This window comes from Bos indicus, chromosome 8 (genome assembly GCF_029378745.1).
Source record: "Bos indicus isolate NIAB-ARS_2022 breed Sahiwal x Tharparkar chromosome 8, NIAB-ARS_B.indTharparkar_mat_pri_1.0, whole genome shotgun sequence".
Taxonomy (NCBI): domain Eukaryota; kingdom Metazoa; phylum Chordata; class Mammalia; order Artiodactyla; family Bovidae; genus Bos; species Bos indicus.
Window position 1 is genome coordinate 48,164,538 of NC_091767.1, and position 17,461 is coordinate 48,181,998.

At 39.9% G+C, this 17,461-nt stretch overlaps 1 protein-coding gene and 1 non-coding gene across 2 annotated transcripts in view; one reads left to right on the forward strand and one right to left on the reverse strand.

The window, feature by feature from the left end:
- C8H9orf85 (chromosome 8 C9orf85 homolog) overlaps window positions 1–14,651 on the forward strand; it is a 77,662-nt gene extending 63,011 nt beyond the window's left edge. Inside the window, exon 6 of the mRNA XM_070794656.1 lies at window positions 5,127–14,651. Coding sequence (XP_070650757.1) covers window positions 5,127–5,150 — 24 coding nt within the window. The 3' untranslated portion in view covers window positions 5,151–14,651. The remainder of the gene's footprint in view (window positions 1–5,126) is intronic.
- Window positions 7,641–7,756, reverse strand: LOC139184704 (small nucleolar RNA SNORA65). Its single transcript, XR_011568269.1, has one exon. It is a non-coding gene; the product is annotated as a small nucleolar RNA SNORA65 (small nucleolar RNA).
- Window positions 14,652–17,461: the final 2,810 nt, after the last annotated feature.

The following is a 17,461-nucleotide window of genomic DNA, read 5'->3' on the forward strand; positions in this document are numbered from 1 at the left end:
AAAGATCAGGTATCATGTTAAGGAATTTAGCATTCTCTGGAAAGGTGCAAGCCTCGGGGCTCACGGAATTTGTTCCTTTCAAATGCACCTCAGATACCTGGGCCCAGTCCTGTCCCCTAGTTCACCTGGCTTCTTGCATTCCCTCAGCTCCTCAGCAGTCAGTTGGAGCTGGCAGCATCCTCCTGATCACAGCCTGGGGCGCTCGAATTCACTTTTGGAGGCCCGAAACCACTGACGGCTGTGGCATTTTTTATTGATTAATATGACAAGAAATATTTTCATTTCACACTACATTTTCTGTTAGGTATATCTAGCAGTGGTAGAGGACATAGGTATATACATGTTCACTATTACATGTGCTACGTAATGCTGTCTTTCCAGAAGGATTATTACCTCCCTTCCCTCTAGCAATGTATTAGAGTTCCTGTGCAACCTTTCCAACACTTGGTATCATACTGTTAACATTTCTGTCAATTTGATGTGTGTGCAACATATGCCTTCATCTTATTAATTTGTATTTCTCTAATTACTAATAAGCCTGAGCCCCCTTTAATTTTTTTTTTTTTAATCATTTATTTGTTTTAATTTGGCTGCACTGTGTCTTAGTTGCTGCATGTGGGATCTAGCTCCTTGTCCAGGGCTCGAACCCAGGCCCCCTGCATTGGGAGCACAGAGTCTTAGCCACTGGACCACCAGGGAATTCCCCCCCTTTAATGTTTATTGACTATTGACTTTTGGATAATTGATGATATTAAGGAATCGTTTAATTAATGGTAAAGCATGATGTTATTTGAGCAATACATATTGAAATATTAAAGGGTGTATGGTCAATTTACTTTAAAATATTTTAGCATAAAAAAGTAAAGATACAGAGTACATTTCAGTGATATCAAAACTATGTTTCTTAGGAATAAATTTTAAAAACATTCAAGAACTCTTGACAAAAATTAAAATCTTATCAAGACATTAAAATTAAATGGAGACATAAATGGAAAAAGATAAAAATAAATGAAGGGAGATCTCATGTTTGTGATATAGAAGCCTTTAAGTTTACAGTCTACAGAAATTTTTTCTACCATAAATTTGTGTGGCTTACCTTTTGTAAATTTGTTTTCTGAACTGTGTAACTTTTGTGGTTAAAGAGCCAACTTAATTATTATTAGACCTAGCATAAATTCTTTCCCATGTGATTAAGTATAATTCCTCAGATTACCTTTCTGAGAGAGAAGTTTAACAAAGAGCATCACCCAGTGACATATACTAATATCTGCATTTCATTCTTCAATGCTAGGAAAAGTTTTTTTTTTTTTTTCAACAGACAAATTTAATTGTTACATTTAGTTCATTTACATATCTTTAGATAGTATCCTTTCTAATCTAAAAGTTATTTTTATTGGAACTCAGTATGGATCTAATCCTGGCTCTGCCACTTACTCTAGCTGTATGACTTGATACCAATTAATTAATCTTTCTGTGCCAACTAGGAGAGCACTAAACAACTGATATTATTATTGCTACTGTGATTTTTATATATGTATTAGTACTGAATTAGTAATTACTGGAAATGAAATAATTAGTAATGAAGATGTCAATTTGGTTGTTTGCCTACATTCTTCAAGAGTTATATATGTATTCCATATATATGTATATAAATATCAAATGCAGAATGTTAGAAGGTGAAAAGTTCTATGGAAGAAAGGCATGGTAGGGTGATTGGAAGTCTAAGGGCACAGATGGGGTGGGAGTGAGGGTGCACAAGTGGATGGAAGTGTTGATTTTTAAATAAGGTGCCTAGAAAAACATGTTGGGGAAGAATGTTCCAGGAAGAAGAAACAGCCACTGCAGAGCCTCTAAAGCAAGACTGTGCCAGGTGTGTTTAAGGAACAGCAAGGACTGAGTTATTAAGTTGGAGAGTTGAAAGAGATAAGATCAGGAAAGTAATGGGAGGCCATATTATATGCAACCTGTTTTTCTTTGTTTTTCAGTCGTTTAACTGATTTCTAAGGTATGGAATTTTTTTAGTTTTATTGAAGTATAGATGATTTACACAGTTGTGTTAATTTCTACTTTCCAGTAAAATGACTGTTATCTATATATTCTTTTTCATATTCTTTTCCAGTACAGTTTATTATAGGATATTGAATATAGTTTGCTGTGAAAAGGAAGTGTTGCTAGTATGCCTTTATTTATTCACTTATTTGGCCATGAGACTTGCAGGGTCCTAGTTCCCTGACCAGGGATTGAACCTGTGCCTCCTGCAGTGGAAGTGTGGAGTCCCAACCACTGGACCACCAGGGAATTTCTGCTAGTATACTTTTAAATCCACCTCAGTTCAGTTCAGCTGCTCAGTCGTGTCCGAGTCTTTGCCATCTCATGGACTGCAGCATGCCAAGCTTCCCTGTCCATCACCAACTCCGAGAGCTTGCCCAAACTCATGTCTGTCAAGTCGGTGATGCCATTAACCATCTCATCCTCCGTCATCCTCTTCTTCTGCCTTCAATCTTTCCTGGCATCAGGGTTTTTTCCAGTGAGTCAATTCTTTGTGTCAGGTCAGATACTGAATTTTGCAGTTCCAAAATGTTCATTTCATTTTTCTTCTAAATGTTTAAAAACTGAAATGTTCTGTTCTACCTCTCTTCTACATCTTTTTCTCTATTATTTTAATGATTTAATCACAGTTGCTTTGAAGTCCTTATTTTTTCTTGCTTTTATTAATTATTTTGTCTCTTGGTTATTGGTCGTTCTTCCCAGCTTTGCACATCTAATAATTTTTATTGTGTGCTAGCAATTGTAGATGGCACATTATAGACTTCTTCTGAAAAGTAAACTACTGCCGATCACCTGCTGCTGCTGCTGCTGCTGCTGTGTCACTTCAGTTCTGTCCAACTCTGTGCAACCCCATAGACAGCAGCCCACCAGGCTTTGCCATCCCTGGGATTCTCCAGGCAAGAACACTGGAGTGGGTTCCCATTTCCTTTTCCAAGCCAATCACCTGGATCCCTTCAAAACTTGGGTTTAAGCTTTATTAGGGGTAGTCTGTTTCAGTTTGATGCTTATTCCTGTCTGTTTCCCCTTGAGTTTTGTCTTTATTCCTAGGCATCTATTTTCTGAGGTCTTAATGCTATTGGTGTTCACCAAAGGGTCTCCCCACTGGGTAAGCCCAAATGGCAACACTGGGTGACCTCTAAAGTATCTGCCTAGCAGCTGTTCTATGCTAGGATTCTGGAGGTGTGTCCTGCATGTGTATAGCTTAGGAGACTAAGGAATGATTAGAGGAGAACCACAGAGAAGGCACTGGCACCCCACTCCAGTACTCTTGCCTGGAAAATCCCATGGACAGAGGAGTCTGGTAGGCTGCAGTCCATGGGGTCGCTAAGAGTCAGACACGACTGAGCGACTTCACTTTCACTTTTCACTTTCGTGCATTGGAGAAGGAAATGGCAACCCACTCCATTAGCAGCTGACAGTCTTTCTCACTGCCATACTTTAATATTCTATTATTTGAGAACATTTAGAGTTTTTCTCTCTTTTTTTTCTGAAGAACTTTTGGGTCCCAGATATCACTGCTGAGAGTGCTTAAGTTTTAGGCGACTGCAGCAAAGAGTCGGACATGACTGAGCAACTGAACTGAACTGAGATGTGGTGGTTTAGTCGATAAGTTGTGTCCAACTCTTTGTAACTCCATGGTCGATAGCCCACCAGGCTCCTCTGTGTGTGGGATTTTCCAGGCAAGAATACTGGAGAAGGTTGCCATTTCCTTTCCAAGGGATTTTTCCCCACCCAGGGATTGAACTGCCTGAATTCAAATCACTTTTTTGTACTTTCTTCCATGATTGTTGATTTCCATATGTGAAAATGGGGCTTCCCAAGTGGCTTTAGTGGTGATACTTGTAATCTTTCTAATTAGTGATGTTACTTTATAGTGAGACCTACTTGAACAATGGAAGGGATATAGGTATTTACAAGCAATTCTGAATATACGTAATAGCTGTATTGGGAAGGTAAGTTGTAGTGATTATCTCCTAATATGGTAATAGTTATTAGAAGAAAAAGTTGTTACATGTACTTGGTGCATATATTTTTTATATTGTAAAAGATAAACAGTAGTGTTCTTAGTAAGTGTTCTGTGTTTCTCAGATGACTTAATAACTAAGGCTTGAGGTTAAGTAACTTGCAAAGTCAAAACGATAATAAGTAATAAGCCTAAGGTTCATATCAAGTCTATGTGACTCCAAAGCTTATATTATTTCAACCACATTTACGCAAAATTACAAATATTCCATGTTCTTAAATGCTTTTCAAGCTACATTAAAAAAAAAATTATAGATATCCTCCATATAACTTGTGGCACAGAATTTTTGTCACTCATTATGTTCAAATACGTCTAATATTGATTAATGTTGCAAGACTATTCCACAGTTTTTACTGCCAGCCCTATGGAGTCAGGGATGTGTGTTGGGATTATTTATGCTAAGGAGCTCCACAGTTTCATCAATTATGGAAAAATATGCACTTCTGAATCTCATAAGACAATTTTTAAGTAATTAAAGTGCCAGGCTTTCAAAAGTTATCACTACATAAAACTACACATGAGGTTATTGGAAATTCTTGGATAGGGGAGAAAAAAAAATCTTGATACTAAGTTCCTATACACTGAAAGTAAGAGACAAATCCTTCTGATGAAAGTGTTTGTAATAAGACGTCACGCTTGCTATTGGCTATTTTTAGTATTTGTGAGGGATAGGCCATTGAATAACAACATCTGCCAATTTGTGAATACAATAGCAAGCTTTAGAAAAAATATTTCTGGCAGTAGCAACTTTATAAACTGCCCTTCATTTCTTTGTTAAAACTAAGTAATAACATATTGCCAACTGTAATTAATATCACAGAAAAACAGAATCTTTAGTAAATCAAAGGATCAAAATTTTATATTTTTAAGATTAGCTAGTGAATTAAAAATATAAATTAGAAAAGCATATTACATGACACTGAACTTTAAATTACAAATTTTTTTGTGCAGTTGAGCATGACCTTATCCTACTTTTTATTTTCACTTATTTAGTCGCAAATTTATTTGCAGAGTAATTTTCTTCAATCTGTAAAACAGTTGTTTTTTCTTTTAGTATTATGAAGAGGAATCACAATAACATGGAGAACAATGACCTAAATGACTGATAGAGGAAATGAATTGGCTCTGGGGAAATGGCCAGGACCAGCTGAGATTAGGAAGGATGGTCTCCTACAGCACAGAACTGACGTCCCGTAGCAGAGGATATTACAGCATGTCCACAAAGTCCGGAAACATAAACTGACTTTTAAACAATGTTATTTACACTTTCAAATAGTATACTCCGTGTGTTTTCTGTTGAAATGCTCTAAACTTAAAGCAATAGGTCCAATGGTTATTCTAGAAAAATACAATTGATACACTATACAGTGTCCAGAACATCTAGAAAACAGGAAGAAAGATGTATTTATTATACTTATTGAACATACTATTTGGAAGTACAACTGAATAGTTAGATGCTGTTTAAAAATAAGTTTCTCTTATGTTTCCCGCCTTTGCAACACTTGTGGCTACCAGCTGAACAAGGCAGGTGCAGCAAGAGTGGCTGCCAGTGTATAGTCATGAAAACAAGACTTTCTGAAACAAGTGTTTCTTATAAATAATTTGGAAACAATTTTGGAACCCATTTCTTGGCAATGGTAATGGTACATTTCAGATCCCATTAAGAGATTGATTTATATGTGGGAAATCCTCAACTGGTAGTTCTGGAAATACTTAATGATGTTATGCCACTATCCATAAAGTTGAAAGGATATCCCTACAGAAAATGAAAATCCCAGAGGAAGGAAGACGTGTGGGAGCATGCCGTCTCTGCATGGTCACAATTACCTAATAACCAGGTTTGTACTGGAGAACTGTAGTGACATGCCCAGTTACAACTGAAATGGGCCCTGGAGACAGATTTGAGACAAAACAGAAATCCACAGAACAGTTTCATTATATGTTTGAACAAGCATCCAACCAGGCAACCTTTCTCTTTTTCCAGTCATAGGACTTCCTCTCTTTCTGTGATCCACCTAAGTACATTTTGTCCACGTGTTGGACATACCTATCCTATAGCCCAAAAGTCAGGCATGTTCTTCCCAGCTGTAAACTGATGACAAAGATAATTACCATAGAATTGAACTTAAAGTAGTAAATTTGTCTTGGGTATTTTTTTACTTAAAAAAGTCTGCATGATGAAGATTTTGAAGGAGTTTCAACTCGGTGCTGACCCACCAGTGTTCAAGAAGCCTATGAATCCACAAGTGCAACTCTGCATTGATAGTAGACTGAATAAGTAATATGTCTTACATGTGTATCTACTGTTCTTTTGTGTAGATGTGGATTAGTTAAATGCATAAGTTATTAATTATTTTATAGTATTCTTAAAATTATATTTCCTCAATTTATGCCAAAGTTTGACTCATTTATATAAATAGGCAGGGCTGTCACTGTCTTGGAACAGTGATTCTAGTCTTGGAAATGGCTGAGAATCATTGCTAAAAGTATCAGCCTTCACTGTGCTAAAATTCTGTAAAATTCTGTAAAAGCTTTTCTCACAACAGAGTGATAATTCCATCTCTATACTTTTTAAGTGCTTTATTGAGGTATAATTTATATGTTAATAAAATTTACTTAAGTGTATAATTTTATGATTTGCTAAGTTTACAGCGTTGTACATTTATCATCACGATCTAGTTTTAGTCTGTTTGCATCACTTCAAAAGGATCCGTCATGCTCAGTTTTACTCGCTCCCCATTCCTATTCCCAGCCCCAGGCGGCTAATCTTTGTATCTATAAAATTGCCTTTTATGAACCTTTCAGATAGCTGAAATTATAAAATATGTAGTCATTAAGTTTGGGTATTTTCATCTCACATAACATTTTTGAGATAGATCCTTGTTGTAACATGTGTCAGTACTTCATCATTCTTTTTTGCTGGATAATATCCCGTCATATGGGCATACTGATTTTGTTTACCCATTCCAATTTATACTGTTTCTACTTGATGGCTATTATGAGTAATGCTATCGTGAACATTTGCCTTGTGTTTATGTGGACATTCTTGAGTGTTCTCACCTAGGAGTGAGATTGACGGATCCTATGGTAAATTTATATTTAATTTTTAAGAAACTACCGTACTTTTTCAGAGTGGCCTCACCATTTTATAATCCTGCCATCAGTGTCAAGGGGTCCACATGTTCCACATGTAGGAGTTCCATATCCTCAACAACACTGTTGATCCATGTTGATTTGCCACTGTTCTAGTGGGTGTGAAGTTTATTGTGGTTTTAATTTGCATATTCCTAATGACTAATGTTGACTCTGCATCTTTTCATATGCTTATCAGCCAGTGGTATATCTTCTTTGCCTATTTTAAAAATTGGGTTGCTTTTATTACTATTGTAAGATTTCTTTATATATAGTCTATATACAAATCCTTTATCAGGTATAATGTAGAAATACTTTTTTTTTTAATTAAATTTATAAATTTAATTAAAAAAAAAAAAGAAATAAAAAGACCAAAAGCTTTGTTACCACCTGAGGCCAGGGCAGACCACAGTCCATCTTCCCTCATCCATTTCTAGCCTGTTCCCATGCTTTCGGCACAGAGTCATCCACATGAAGAACAACCCTGTTTCCTAAGCTGGGGTTATTTTTAGCTCACCACTGAGAAATACTTTTATACCAGTCTGTGGCAGATATATAAATATAATTCAGTTTAAAAATATGATTATTCACATTAAGGAATTATCAGTGTAGAGACACAATAATCCCTCAGTTGCTACGGAAGCTTGCAGTTCTGAAGCCTGACAAACTGTCCACTGCTCCTCCCAGCTACAGGCTACATCATTTATGAAAATTTTAGAACAACCTTCGTGCATGCAATTTTGTTTGGGTAGATATTTAGAACTGGAAGACATACAGAGAGCATGTATTAGTTTAGCACATTGCCACAGAAGGTAAGTTCGTATGAAATTTCATGTTAGGAGTTTTTATGGTGATTATACTGTGGGCATGTCCAGTATGACTGGGGAAAAGAGGGGAGCGGCATCTGTTGAGAATGTGAAAAATGGCTTTCACTATCTTTAAGTCAAAGTGGGATTTCACTATTTGGTTATGTGTATAAATGTGTGTTGGCTTAAAGCTCAAAAAAGTTGGCTTAAAGCTCAACATTCAGAAAACGAAGATCATGGCATCCAGTCCCATCACTTCATGGGAAATAGATGGGGAAACAGTGTCAGACTTTATTTTTCTGGGCTCCAAAATCACTGCAGATGGTGACTGCAGCCATGAAATTAAAAGACGCTTATTCCTTGGAAGGAAAGTTATGACCAACCTAGATAGCATATTCAAAAGCAGAGACATTACTTCGCCAACAAAGGTTCGTCTAGTCATGGCTATGGTTTTTCCTGTGGTCATGTATGGATGTGAGAGTTGGACTGTGAAGAAGACTGAGCGCCGAAGAATTGATGCTTTTGAACTGTGGTGTTGGAGAAGACTCTTGAGAGTCCCTTAGACTGCAAGGAGATCCAACCAGTCCATTCTGAAAGAGATCAGCCCTGGGATTTCTTTGGAAGGAATGATGCTAAAGCTGAAACTCCAGTACTTTGGCCACCTCATGCGAAGAGTTGACTCATTGGAAAAGAGTCTGATGCTGGGAGGGATTGGGGGCAGGAGGAGAAGGGGACGACAGAGGATGAGATGGCTGGATGGCATCACCAACTCAATGGACATGAGTCTGAGTGAACTCCGGGAGTTGGTGATGGACAGGGAGGCCTGGCGTGCTTCGATTCATGGGGTTGGAAAGAGTCGGACATGACTGAGCGACTGATCTGATCTGATAAATGTGTGTGTCTGTAAATAAACATGGTTGGAGGAGGTGGTTCAACCAGGCACTTCATGAAGGGTCCAAAAGAATAACTGGATCGACCTTCAATAATGAAAACTGTGTATACAGCAAATCATAAAAGCCAAATGTAGATTCTCATATCAGCTTCTGGTTCTTCCTAAGAAAATGGTGTATAACTGTTTTAGTAACTGGAATCAGTTTGGTCCATCATGAGACTTATTTAGTCGCTTTATTTTCAAGGTGACTCTTGCCCACCACTGGATTGGATGGCCACTTTTTGCCGTGCGTCAGAGAACTGTTAAGTCTTTGCCTATGTTCTTATTCTAAATGAGTCTACATCAGTTGTTTTCTATAGAAAACATTTTAAAAATGTCACATATAAAAATGCCCTACTCCTGCAGTCTGCCTGATGAAGTTTTTTTTTCTCTTCTTTTTTAGAATGAATTTGTTCCTATTTGAATCCTGAGCTGAAAATATTTTCTCCACTGCTCAAAAGTGTGGACACTAAGATCGCTGTATCATGCCAGTAACCATACCCTCTGTCAAAAAAAAAAAAAGCAATTGAGATGTGATATTGGGTAGTGGTCCCCAGACCTGGGTGTACATTAGAATCTCCTGTGATGTGTGTTAAAGTACTGATCCTCCAGTCTACTAGGCAAAGTTCTACAGAGTTGATACCAGCTAATTTGGGGAGCCAGTAGGGAAGGCAGAAATGGCTCTGCAGGCCAGGGTCCATTTACGCTGTCAGTTGTCATTACAGTATGATTAGCATAGCTAGGAGGATGCACTCGCCCTCCTGGACAGCCTGGTACTACTAGCCCTCAGGCACAGAGCTGTTTAAACTTCAGATGTGGAGACAAGCTAGCCATATTTGAAAAAATTCTATTGTAAGGGGCAAATACGGGTGACATTTAGGATCCATGGGGAAACAGGAGGACAGATTAAATCTTGTGCTATGTGAAAGATGTGGGAGAAACAAACTATTGGCAGGAGTCCCTGAATCCTGACGGAATGGCTTGTGGCCATGTAACCCATTTGGGTAGCAGCACTTAGCCTTTGGGAGGTAGCTGAAGGAGGGAAGAAGTGGGAGGGATACTGAAAGGCAAATGCAGCCTTTCCTGGGCAGGGGTCAGTGTTCAAGCTGCTAAAGGCAACCCCATAATCTCCGTTCCCCATCTCTCCTACCCTCCTCAAGTCCTGGGTCTAGAGTATATGATCTACTCACTTGCTCAGCATTCTTAGGTCTTGCAAATAGGCTTGTGAAAAAAGGTTACCTTCACCCACCCCTTAAATGTCTCCTTATTTTGTTTTTCGGTGGGTGGAAGTCTCTCTTTTCATGTAGCTTCAGATTACATAGCATTCTGAGATATCCAATTTTGGTTCTATCAGATGAAAGGAAAAGTGATTGTGAGGCTCCATTCTAATTATAACTTTGTCACTAACTGGCTCCATGACTCCAGTAAATTACTTCAACTGCCTGGCCTGTAATTTCTCCTTATGTAAAATAACAGAGTTGATCTAGATCAGTAGTTCTCATCATGTAGTCCCAGGACAAGCAGCATCAGCATCACCTGGGAACTTGTTAGAAGTGCAAATTCTTGGGCATCACCTCAGACACACTGAAATACACTTGGGATGGGGTCCAGCAATCTGTGTTTTAGCAAGGCCTCCAGGGGACTCTGATGTTCGGCAAAATTTTGAGAACCAGTCATCTATATCAGTAGTTCTCAGTCATGGCTGTGCATTAAAATCACCTAGGCAGCTTTTGTAACCTACCAGTCCTGAACTTTACCCACCAAAGAATCTGATTTAAATGATTTCTGGTGGGACCCAGACATTGTGATGTGGTTCTGATGGACATCTAGGTGCTGTCTGTTACCACTGAAAGTTACTATTTCCAAATGTAAATGTGGGCATCCAGACCCACAGCCTTCTTAGGCCACTAGGTGTCGCTATAATAGAAAGGCATTTTCAAAACTCTGCTCCTGGATGGGCACAGAGGAGGAAAATGCATTTTTTAACTTCTGGTAACAGGTAATTCTGTGATGTAGTGGTAAAGAATCTGCCTGCCAGTGCAGGAGATGCAGGAGTTTGATCCTGAGGTCAGGAAGATACCCTGGTGTAGGAAATGACAACCCACTCCTGTATTCTTCCCTGGAAAATCCCATGGGCAGAGGAGCCTGGCAGGCTGCAGTCTATGGGGCTGCAAAGAGTCAGGCGCTACTGAGCACACACACACACGCTTTATTAAATATTCATCTGCAATTTGTTCAATTTTATTCAAAGGAAAGCCCATCAATGATAGAATGAATTGTAGTATATGCTTACAATAGAATGCTGCTGCTGCTGCTACTGCTAAGTTGCTTCAGTCGTGTCCGACTCTGTGCGACCCCATAGACAGCAGCCCACCAGGCTCCCCTGTCCCTGGAATTCTCCAGGCAAGAACACTGGAATGGGTTGCCATTTCCTTCTCCAGGGGATCTTCCCGACCCAGGGATCGAACCCAGGTCTCCTGCATTGTGGGCAAACACTTTAACCTCTGAGCCACCAGGGAAGCCCCAAGCTTCAGAGTACAGTATATCAATCTCTGTGACTCCAAGTTAAGAAGGTCATGGCATGATCTCTGTATATTTAAAACTCTTGTTTGTTTTGAATATTTGTATGTGACCAGGGTGCCATTGTGCAGCAATATACTTGGGTAATTGATTCTCTTAGGGAGGGCAACCCTCTGCTATCTCTTCCTTGTTCTTCGAATCTTGTAATGAATCTAAGAAATGAAACTGCCTGTTCTTTATTATCTGCAGAAAGAGACCTCATCACCTTTCCTGTGAGTGTGAGGAGGTCAAATGCATCCTAACAAATCGAGGAGAGATCAGAAGAATCAATCTATAGCAGAGACAAACAAATCTTTGCAAATTGTACTAAGCCATTCAGTGTCAAAATAAGGCATATTAGAAGGGCATTTAAGGGAAGAAAAATGTGTTGGGGAAATGAAAACCAGAGTCACTTAGCAGAATGCACAAAAACCCATTGGAAGGGAGCCTTATCATAATAGATGGGAAATTACCATCCATTACTCAGCTATCACTTTAAAGGCACACGCTGAGAGATATGATTTCATCTTAAGCCCTGCTAATCAAAAGCAGAGGCTGGACTGGCTGCCGCCTACCTATGAAATCACTCAAGGAGAGCTGAAATCATTCAAGGAGAGCTGAAATCTTTATTCAGCTGGGACTACATTAAATGCTGTCAGAGTTTTCCCTGAGTCAGTCATTTTGAAATGCTGTGCTCTGTTTCATTATGCTCCAGTCACTTTGATGTCCTTCCATTGGAATTGGGCAGAATACATAGGGCAGATTTTTTCTTCAGATAATTTGTTTTTATCATGCCTTATAAATGGATCTGTGGACATGTTATGGCACAGCTCTGAACATTGAAGTACTGTCATTCATTCACTCATGCTAAACTGTCCCAGGTGCTATGGGAGAATCCATGAAAGGGTAAGACAGTTTCTGCCCCAGGTAGTTTAGCATATTAAAAAGCAGAGACATTACTTTGTCAACAAAGGTCCATCCAGTCGAGGCTATGGTTTTTCCAGTGGTCATGTATGGATGTGAGAGTTGGACTATAAAGAAAGCTGAGCGCCGAAGAATTGATGCTTTTGAACTGTGGTGTTGGAGAAGACTCTTGAGAGTCCCTTGGACTGCAAGGAAATCCAACTAGTCTATCCTAAAGGAGATCAGTTCTGGGTGTTCATTGGAAGGACTGATGTTGAAGCTGAAACTCTAATACTTTGGCCACCTGATGCGAAGAGCTGACTCATTTGAAAAGATCCTGATGCTGGGAAAGATTGAGGGCAGGAGGAGAAGGGGATGACAGAGGATGAGATGGTTGGATGGCATCACTGACTCAATGGACATGGGTTTGGGTGAACTCCGGGAGTTGGTGATGGACAGGGAGGCCTGGCGTGCTGCAGTTCATGGGGTCACAAAGTCAGACACAACTGGTGACTGAACTGAACATAAAAACACAAAAGTTAAGTTTTAAAAACCACGAGGTATCTTCCCTTTGTTCCCCTAGGTTACTGTATTCTGCTGCCCCTGCACTGTGATCTGGGAGCCTGACCTTAAGGGTTGTGCATGAATGTCCTTACCCTTGGCCTTCCTATTAGATTCCTTCCATGTGTATCCTTGAAAGAAGAGTTCAGATTATTCCCCTGATTTCTTCCCTTTGGAGTTTCCATGGGCAGGCTGAGAAAAAGCAGAGAGAGGATCTGATGGTTCTCTGTGTGTAGACGTCTCTGCCTTCCAGTTTTCTGCATTCCAGTTCTGGAAAGACATTCTCATATCTCCTTCAGGTCTAGGGTGGTAACGATGCCATGCTGTTCCTAGCCTCAGGGCACAATCTGTGCTCTGTAGGTTCCCTATACTCAGCTCATATCCTTATAAATAGTCTCTTAAAAACTCTCTTTAAATTATCCAATTTTAGTGAGTCATCTATTTTTTTCTGGAATCTTGACTGACATAAAAATTGCTCTCTTAAGTAACCCTGCTTCTGCTGCTAAGTCGCTTCAGTCGTATCTGACTCTGTGCGATCCCATAGACGGCAGCCCACCAGGCTCCGCCATCCCTGGGATTCCCCAGGCAAGAGTGCTGGAGTGGGTTGCCATTTCCTTCTCCAATGCATGAAAGTGAAAAGTGAAAATGAAGTCGCTCAGTCGTGTCCAACTCTTAGCGACCTCATGGACTGCAGCCTACCAGGCTCCTCCGTCCATGGGATTTTCCAGGCAAGAGTACTGGAGTGGGTGGCCATTGCCTTCTCCAATAAGTAGCCCTAGTGTCTAGGAAATAAACACTCAGAATGGGTTCTGGGTCTGGATTGCACATCTATTTGAAGAAATAGAGATACTGTATTTGTCAATGGCAAATGGGAAATATAATTCCATATTAAGGCAGCATCAAGATTATTCAGATTATCACTGTGTGGACATGAGATGAAGGACAGGAAGAGAACAAGGCATTGGGAGATCAAGTAGCTGTTGCATTCAGTCACTACAGCGATCAATTCAGTTCAGTTGCTCAGTTGTGTCCAACTCTTTGTGACCCTGTGGACTGCAGTATGCCAGGCTTCCTGTCCATTACCAACTCCCACAGCTTGCTCAAATTCATGTCCATCAAGACGGTAGTGCTATCTATCCAATCATCTCATCCTCTGTCGGCCCCTTCTCCTTCTGCCTTCAATCTTTCCCAGCATCAGGGTCTTTTCTGATGAGTTTGTTCTTAGCATTCGAAGGCCAAAGTATTGGAAGGCCAAAGTATTGGAGCTTCAGATTCAGCCTCAGTCCTTCCAATGAATATTCAGGACTGGATGAAGCACAAACTGGAATCAAGATTGCCAGGGGAAATATCAGTAACCTGAGATACACATTCCTTGCCAAGGCCCCTAGGCCTTTCATTGTGGCCTTTTTACAAGTGGTTGACCAGATTTCCCAGCACCACTTGTTAAAGAGATTGTCTTTAATCCATTGTATATTCTTGCCTCCTTTGTCAAAGATAAGGTGTCCATAGGTGCGTGGATTTATCTCTGGGCTTTCTATTTTGTTCCATTGATCTATATTTCTGTCTTTGTGCCAGTACCATACTGTCTTGATAACTGTGGCTTTGTAGTAGAGCCTGAAGTCAGGTAGGTTGATTCCTCCAGTTCCATTCTTCTTTCTCAGGATCGCTTTGGCTATTCGAGGTTTTTTGTATTTCCATACAAATTGTGAAATTATTTGTTCTAGCTCTGTGAAGAATACTGTTGGTAGCTTGATAGGGATTGCATTGAATCTATAAATTGCTTTGGGTAGTATACTCATTTTCACTATATTGATTCTTCCAATCCATGAACATGGTATATTTCTCCATCTATTAGTGTCCTCTTTGATTTCTTTCACCAGTGTTTTATAGTTTTCTATATATAGGTCTTTAGTTTCTTTAGGTAGATATATTCCTAAGTATTTTATTCTTTCTGTTGCAATGGTGAATGGAATTGTTTCCTTAATTTCTCTCTCTGTTTTCTCATTATTAGTGTATAGGAATGCAAGGGATTTCTGTGTGTTGATTTTATATCCTGCAACTTTACTATAGTCATTGATTAGTTCTAGAAATTTTCTGGTGGAGTCTTTAGGGTTTTCTATGTAGAGGATCATGTCATCTGCAAATAGTGAGAGTTTTACTTCTTCTTTTCCAATTTGGATTCCTTTTATTTCTTTTTCTGCTCTGATTGCTGTGGCCAAAACTTCCAAAACTATGTTGAATGGTAATGGTGAAAGTGGGCACCCTTGTCTTGTTCCTGACTTTAGAGGAAATGCTTTCAATTTTTCACCATTGAGGATAATGTTTGCTGTGGGTTTGTCATATATAGCTTTTATTATGTTGAGGTATGTTCCTTCTATTCAGGTTTCAAATCAAATATCCCTTCTTCAGAGAGGTCTTCCCTGACCTCCTTATCTGAAGTATTCTTCCCTGCTGCTGCTGCTGCTAAATCACATCAGTCGTGTCTGACTCTGTGTGACCCCATAGACGGCAGCCCACCAAGCTCCCCCGTCCCTGGGATTCTCCAGGCAAGAACACTGGAGTGGGGTGTCACTTCCTTCTCCAATGCATGAAAGTGAAAACAAAGTGAAGTTGCTCAGTCGTGTCTGACTCTTAGCGACCCCACGAACTGCAGCCCACCAGGCTCTTCCATCCATGGGATTTTCCAGGCAAGAGTACTGGAGTGGGGTGCCATTGCCTTCTCCAATTCTTCCCTAGAAACTACATTTCCTCATCCTGTTTTTTTCTTTTCCTAGCATTTTTCAAAATCTGTGATTTTCTCAGTTACTGACATTCTCATTGACTGTTGTCTCCCTAGGCTCCATGAGGGCAGGCAGACAGTTTGGTTCCCCAGTGGACCCCAAGCCCCTCAAATAGGGTCTGCATATGGTGGGCCCTCCATAAATATGAAATGAAAGAAATGGATGAACTCAAAGACATGCCATTATCCTTTTGCAAATTAAATGGCAAAAATTATGAGAAAGATATGGCATACAATGCATGTTTTAACATAAAACATCTTTAAAGAGATTACTGTGATGGAACTTCCCTGCTGGTCCAGTGGTTAGGTCTCTGCGATTCCACTGCAGAACACAGATTTGACCCCTGATTGGGGAACTAAGATCTCGCAAGCCACATGACATGGCCAAAAAAAAAAAAAGAGAGAGAGATTACTGCAGTAATCCCAGGGTCTATGGCAGGAAATAGTTTCCCTTAGGCCACTAGAGGAAATGGATACTTAAGCCACTGAGTCTCATTAGATTATGGACAACAATAATTCATCATGAATGTTCACCTTTGACTGTCTTGACCCACCAGGGCTCTGTTTTATATGTGCTACTGTTGCTTTATTTTTCATTACCATGAAATAGATTTAAGTAAATTGTTAATAATTTCCTGCCTTAAAAAGTAAAACAGACAGAATCCATTTCATTCATTTATTTGTGATTAGAAGTAGAAGGTTCTGGGGTTTGTAGGCAGAGGCACAAGAATCTTAAAGAGTTTTTGAAAAAACTCTAAAAATATTTTTTAAACTTAGTAAAGAGTTTTTTAACTGGATGCATTTTTAGAGGTCACCTGGTTTAACCTATTTTCCTGGAAGACTTAATAGTAATGTGGAAAGACACTGGTTTATAGACTGACACTTAAGAGCCTGTGTGACCTTCAACTGACTATTTAATCTCATGGAGCCCACTTGCCTCAACTGTAGAGAAGAATCAAATTTAGGGACTGTTAGTGGTTAAATCTGGAGAAGGCAATGGCAACCCACTCTAGTATTCTTGCCTGGAGAATCCCAGGGACAGAGGAGCCTGTTGGGTACCGTCTATGGGGGTCACACAGAGTCGGACACGACTGATGTGACTTAGCAGCAGCAGCAGTGCTTAAATCGGAGAAGGCAACGGCACCCCACTCCAGTACTCTTGCCTGGAAAATCCCATGGACAGAGGATCCTGGTAGGCTGCAGTTTGTGGGGTCACGAAGAGTCAGACACGACTGAGCAACTTTACTTTCACTTTTTACTTTCACGCATTGGAGAAGGAAATGGCAGCCCACTCTAGTGTTCTTGCTTGGGGAATCCCAGGGACAGGGAGCCTGGTGGGCTGCCGTCTATGGGATCGCACAGCGTCCGACACAAGTGAAGTGACTTAGCAGCAGCAGCAGTGGTGAAATGAGACAACTTACAAAGTGCCTAGCACATCAAAGGGCCCTAATAAGTGATAACTATCAACAGTATTTACAGATGAGAAAACTAAGAAATGAAAAACTGTGAACTAAAATATAACTGTTATATTAATATCAAATCTGGCATTAAAAAAGAGTGTTCTCCAGCTGGTTTTTCTCAAACACGCTTTCCATACAGTCACCTGGGAAGATTCAGAAAATCCTGATGTTGAGGCTCCACCCTAGACCAGTGAGGTCAGAATCTCTGGAATTGGAACCCCAGGATCAGTATCTTTTTCTTTTTTAAAAAAGCTCCAC